Source organism: Athene noctua, chromosome 5 (genome assembly GCF_965140245.1).
Source record: "Athene noctua chromosome 5, bAthNoc1.hap1.1, whole genome shotgun sequence".
NCBI classification, from domain to species: Eukaryota; Metazoa; Chordata; class Aves; order Strigiformes; family Strigidae; genus Athene; species Athene noctua.
In genome coordinates this window covers 24,117,040-24,123,039 of record NC_134041.1, presented here as the reverse complement: position 1 = coordinate 24,123,039, position 6,000 = coordinate 24,117,040, and the positions used below count along the sequence as shown (strand labels likewise).

At 34.6% G+C, this 6,000-nt stretch overlaps 1 protein-coding gene across 4 annotated transcripts in view; it reads right to left on the bottom strand.

Moving 5' to 3' along the window:
* Positions 1–1,919: 1,919 nt before the first annotated feature.
* The window catches only part of NTNG1 (netrin G1), a 156,456-nt gene continuing 152,375 nt past the window's right edge, over positions 1,920–6,000 (bottom strand). For all 4 annotated transcript variants that reach the window (XM_074906698.1, XM_074906700.1, XM_074906697.1 and 1 more), the window contains one exon: positions 1,920–3,117. In XM_074906698.1, coding sequence (XP_074762799.1) covers positions 2,891–3,117 — 227 coding nt within the window. In that variant the 3' untranslated portion in view covers positions 1,920–2,890. The remainder of the gene's footprint in view (positions 3,118–6,000) is intronic.

Genomic DNA, 6,000 nt, shown 5'->3' with positions numbered 1-6,000 from the left:
TTCTTCGCAGCTTCTGAAATGGGGAACAGGCTCTGCCTTCATTTTCCACCAAATTAAATAAAACAGCAGGTAAACTAATGCTGAGTGATGTAAATCTCTTCCTCTCTCAAAGATGCACATGTAATGTTACAAATATACTTGGAATACAGTAGCAGAATCTTATATTCAAAATTTTCAATTAGTGAAGTTCTGTGGAGTTCAGAGGACAAAAATGAAGCTGAAGAAAAGGATGATTAATAAGAAAGTTTTCCGATGAATGTACTCTGTATAAAATTGTAATTTTATTAATAGGTGAGGGAGGATAAAATGCATGAAATGGTAGCTAAATACGTGGAAAGCCATAAACTCTGCCCTGGTTTAGAAGATTGTAAGTGTATGAAATTGGAAAGCACTGAATTGATTGCAATCTGATATTCATTATACTTCAGCACTGCTGGCAGAATCCCTTCTAACCAAATGTGCATAACATGCTTTTTTAGCATTTTTACAAAGCCTTGAGTTTATAATGACAATTAAAGTGCATCTTTTCCAATAATTACACAATTTGAATTTGGTCTGTGCTAATAAGCTCTAAGAAAACTTGAATTCCACATTTTAATATCAGAAATCCACTTAATTATAGGTAATCTCCAGCTCTGCATGTCACCTGTATTAGCATTTATATTCTTGCTTGGAGTCTGCAATATAATTTTCTGTTTATTGTCATGAACATCTTTCTAATATATACCTGCAATCTTCTGTAGGCCATGGCTGGCAACCAGCCAAGCTCTTAATTTATCTTTGCCTTATCTTATTTAGCCCACTGAAATTCTACATGAAGGGCCAACGTGACAGCCTGAACAAGCACCAGCTTGTTGTCTTCGTCATCATCATCTTCATAGGATTCTTTTAGAAATAAAGACCTGATTTGCCTACCTGTTTCTGGAGGCTGGGTACTGGTCTGCAAAACTTGCTTTGTAAGCAGAAAGAGCTTATCCAAGAAGGCAGTGCCCTAAATTCTGCTCTGTTCATCATTTGGAAGAGGCAGGTAGAATTTATTTCTCACAGGAATTTTTCTTTTGCTGATTGTTTTTCATACTAGGCTATTATGTTGGTAAAATATTTACAGCCATTATGATGAAAATTACCGGGAAATCAATTCACAGACTCTTGCTACCTTTTGATTTAAAAATTTTTTTTCCCAGGACTTTGAAACACTGCTGTGGTTTTGGCTTGCCTCTCTATTCTTGCTATTCTTTTTTGTCACACTCAGTAAGTGGCCTAATAAAAGGCAGAAACAAGAATTTATTACACCTTGCGCAATACTTGAAACAAACTTTAGTTGCTGGAGCAGCACTTTTTATCTCCTTGCTGCTGTATATTTTGACGTTCCTTCTAAATATTAAATTTGACTATGTTAAATTTGACTTTATTAAAAGTTAAATCTTCATGCTTTTTTTGGTGATTGCTGCTGTTTTTGCAGTTTCTTAGGCAGTCAAGTACATATATAAATGTATCATTTTAATGAAGCTTTTGGAGAAACAATATAAGCTGTGGCTATATCTACTTCATTGCTGCCAGAATCCACAAAAATTGTATGAATTAAAGACTATCTCCTGAATACCTTGTAAGTTTGTCTTGGAATAATTTCTGTGGTAACTTGAGAGAAAAAGATGAGAACAACTTTTTATACCTTTTCCAAGCTTGGAATTTGACGAAATCTTCCCCAAACAAATGATGTCCTTTACGTTTAAAATAATTTGCAAAAATAACGACAGTAGTTAAAATAAAACCAGGTTAGATTGTCATGATGTAGTTTCCACTGTTGAATCTGTTTTTCTTCCATATACTAGGTGGCAAAATGATCAATATTTTTTGGTTTTGTTTTCTAAAAAGACCTTAAGAAATAGCAAAGCATCATCCTAGAACGGTTTATGCAGGAATTTTTATTCTTTGAAATCTTCCAGTGTTAAAGCAACAAGAAAACATTTAGAATGTCCTTTGGTGGAATCTTATTACACTTGTTATATATGTAAACTGATATTCTTTGATGCCAGCACGTTGCCCATACAGAGAAATCTCTGCACAATTAAATGAAAGGAAAAAGAAAAGGACTAAATAAAAGTAATATTTTTCTCTTATCTGATTAGAATTAAATACATTAACAAATTGTCTGGTAACACAAATAGGCAATAATACAAAAAATCTACATTGTACATTATTTCAAGAAAAATAACTTCATTTGAATACAAAAGGATAAATACACTTCTTGTCCTATAGCCACTCTTGTACAGTAGGTGAACACAGCATCTTACTGATGCAGTGCTGCTAAGGTATACAAGGATATGACTGGCTTGAGTTTTATTGAGGGGGCTGTTACACATGTGCATCACTAACATCAGACAAAGAAATCTTTCAACCAACAAGGGTTACAGAGCAACGTTCACTAAAGCACAGGTTGGAAAGGATTCGGGGACTGAAGCAGGCCAATATGGCAGCTTTTACAGATTTCCTTATACCCACAATGCACTGACAGCAAAGAATGCCTTTATTTGGTCGGTCCACACACCGGGTGGAGGTACAGTAGCGCACCATATAGGAGTAGCAAATGTTTTTTAATTTCTCTTCCCATTCTGGGGGCTGTCAAAGCCATTTCAGTCCAGCGTAAGCTTTGCAGCTAGCATTGATTTGACAGAATAGGCAGCTGTCAACTTGTCTTGAGTCAGAAGTGAAGAGTCTTGACTCAGAGCCCTGTCCATAACTGATTGATATGGCTTAGTTCAGTTAGGCCTTCTTAGTTGTATGTGGTTATTTTTTCTCTTTTTTCCTTTTTAAATTGGATTTAGTTTTGTTTTCATGTGGCACGTTCATTTGAAGCAGTCTGAATGTGATGCCATCAACCATACGGAGTCTAGCATATGCAGAGTCCGGTTGCTCCTAGCAGAGCAGTCAGCAGTAATAGTGGCCTGTGTGATATTGCCCCCTGGCCGGAGTTTTGGCTGCAGCCTCCTGGATCCCTTTCACACTTCAGCTTCTCACATAAAATGCCAGTGTAAGCCGGAGGGCACTGGCATCGCACATTGTTGATGCATGTTCCTCCATTCTGGCAATGCAGTAGTTCATTGTCACATACGTTTGCTGTAAGACAGCAGGGGAGGGAGGGAAAGAAAAGCAGAATAAATATAAGTTCATCTACGTGAGAAACTGCAATAAAACCAGAATTAAAACACTACCTCCCCCCTCTTCCTGAGACTTGTAAACAGGGTGTGTGTTTTTTTTTAAACACTTCAAGTTTGAATTTTTTATATTGTTTGATATTTTGTCACCCCCCCCCCCTTTTTTTTTTTTTTAGACTGTAGTCTTGGAGAACCGTATCATTCACTTCAGACCACTGACTATGATAATATTAATTAATGAATTAGTATGAATAATGATTAATAATGAAATGATGTGAATACCTGCCTTGTGCCAGTGTCTGCATTTTTATAGTTACTACTGAACTGGAACTGTAGGTGAGTCTGCTATTGTTTGGAAGGAGTAATGTAGCTAGAGCTTTTGGAAAGCATGAACAGTAGTTAAAAATGCAACATGGCTTTGCTAAAGTAAAAAGATCTGTATGAGAAGGCAGGGTTTTATAAACAAGGACTGCATGTATTGATGATCTGAAAAAATTACGCAAAAAAGAGAAGGCAAGCACAGGCAGGAAATTCAGCATGCTATTTGATGGGCATTACATGGTATATACATATGGAAATAAAAGATAATGATGTTATTTTCATTACAGATCAAATAATTCTTCTTTATAAGGTTTGATACTTTGATACAAGGGTAACTGGCATCTTAAAACTATCTTAGATATTGTAGCCTGATATAATAACTTCAGAAGTCAGATTTGTCAAAAGAGTTAGGAGAAAATAATACAGGCAAAAAGATTTAGAGCTGCATTATCATATTTGAAAAATTGACAGCTTTACTTTGTATTACTTAACTGGAATATTTCAGTGGGTAAATATGTGCAGGTATGAAAAACATACTACTTTAATGTGTCAATCTGTGTTTTATTCCAAATGATATCACTAGTAGAATATATGCTAGATTACAGCTCTGTCTTCCCCAGGAGGGGCAATTTTATTAAAGATCTTGCACCTACTATATAGGCAGAATGTGACAGTTAAAATTTTCACTCAGAGAATTAGGGAAAAGATTATTTAGTTTAGAAGCAGACTCAACACTATATGCTGTTTATGCATACCTTACCCTGGAAATACCCTAAATAATTCAGAATAGGGAAAATATTGTTAATTTTACTTTAAACATTGCTATTTAATGCTACAAAGAAGTTCAGTTTTATAACTGTTAATTTACTTACTTTTAGAGGCAACTCAAATATTATGAGAACTAAAATTGAAACGGTCCAAGTTCTTAAGTGATGCAATTCTACATAAATCGGTAAAATTTTGAGCACCAGCAACCTTACTTGTAATCTTATCTGTCTTGGCTTGCTTTCAGAAAAATAATGCGGTGTGGTAGAAACTCATAGATGCAGTTAAGAGACAACAGTTAAATAAATTTTTTCAGTGATTCCTTTAGCAATCAAAGGTGTTTACTAAGAGCTATGAATTTAATATTGCTGTCTGGTTTCTGAATTGAATGTCAAAATCTGAATAATAAAATACAACAAACAACACATTATTGATGACAGTCATATGTCTGAATGTTTATGTTTTCATATACCTTACAAGAAATAGTGTTTATATTATGTACAAGGAACAGTAAATCACCACCAAATAAATGTGATTACATTAAAAACCCAGAGAAATATAATGATAATGGGCCAAAACCCCCGAACCGTATTTTAAAAGTCAGTATTTGAGTTACATCTCTTATCACTGAGGCTATGTATCTTTAAAGCTGGCTTTATTATTGATATTGTACATATTTAGCTGCATCTATATGCACAATCAAAATACTTTATCTGATGGTACTGAATCTGCTGGTTCTAGACTACCCACTGCTGGGATGCTTTCTACAGTTCAGGCAATGAAAATGGTGAAATATCTGTCCCATCAATACTGACCATTGTTTGTCTCGAATAATTGAGTGGAATTCAATAGTTAATTAAATACCACTTCTTAAACAGCAGATGAGATATTTCACTTTGTGTTTGGCCCAGAATATATTATCTAAATTTTCCCAAGTATTCGGTAAAACAAATTTATTTTCCAATAGCTTCCCTATTTTTAAACTCATTTTGACAACTATAGCCTGTAATTTTAAAAGGTCATCAGCCCAGATTCTGCTCTGTAGTTACAGATTGCTGGAGATGGGTGACTGAAGTGGTGTGTTGCTATATGCTGGCTGTTCTGCCTGACACACAGATGCAGGCTGCTATTAAATTCCTCTAATCACTGCTGTCTACAGAATTCTGGATACAATGTTGTCAATGCTGATTTTTAAATAAGACCATTTATTTCTCATTAAAAGTTTTAAAAATATCCTTAAAGAACGGATGGATCAAAAGCTTCTCCATCATTATGCTTGCATGCTTTTAAAAATCTGCCCACAGAAACACACTGAAGTTAAAACAGGTAGATTTTAATGTTCTCAGCAAACTACTATGCAGCTGAAGATTATTGAGTCGTTAATCTTGTATTGTCACAGATTTTTGTCCTCACTTTCGTCCTTGTATCTCTTTCTCTTGCACACACACATGTACACACATATATGTATCATGTAGATAGCAATTGTGGTGATTTGGAAGTTAAATGAAACAATTCTGAAGATGTTATGAAATCTCATTATTTATTTTTTGCCAATTTTGTTTTAATTTTATTCTGATCAACTCTAATACCATTTCCACCTTCCCAAAAGCATGGTCAGGGTTACTTTTAAGGCTTTAATATTAACTAATCATGTTTATTCAGTTTAGCAATTGGATTAGCTGTAGTTAATGTGTAGCACATCATCAGCATAAAGAAAAGTACTTTCACTGGAATTTAAAACAAAATTTGTGCCTTAAAC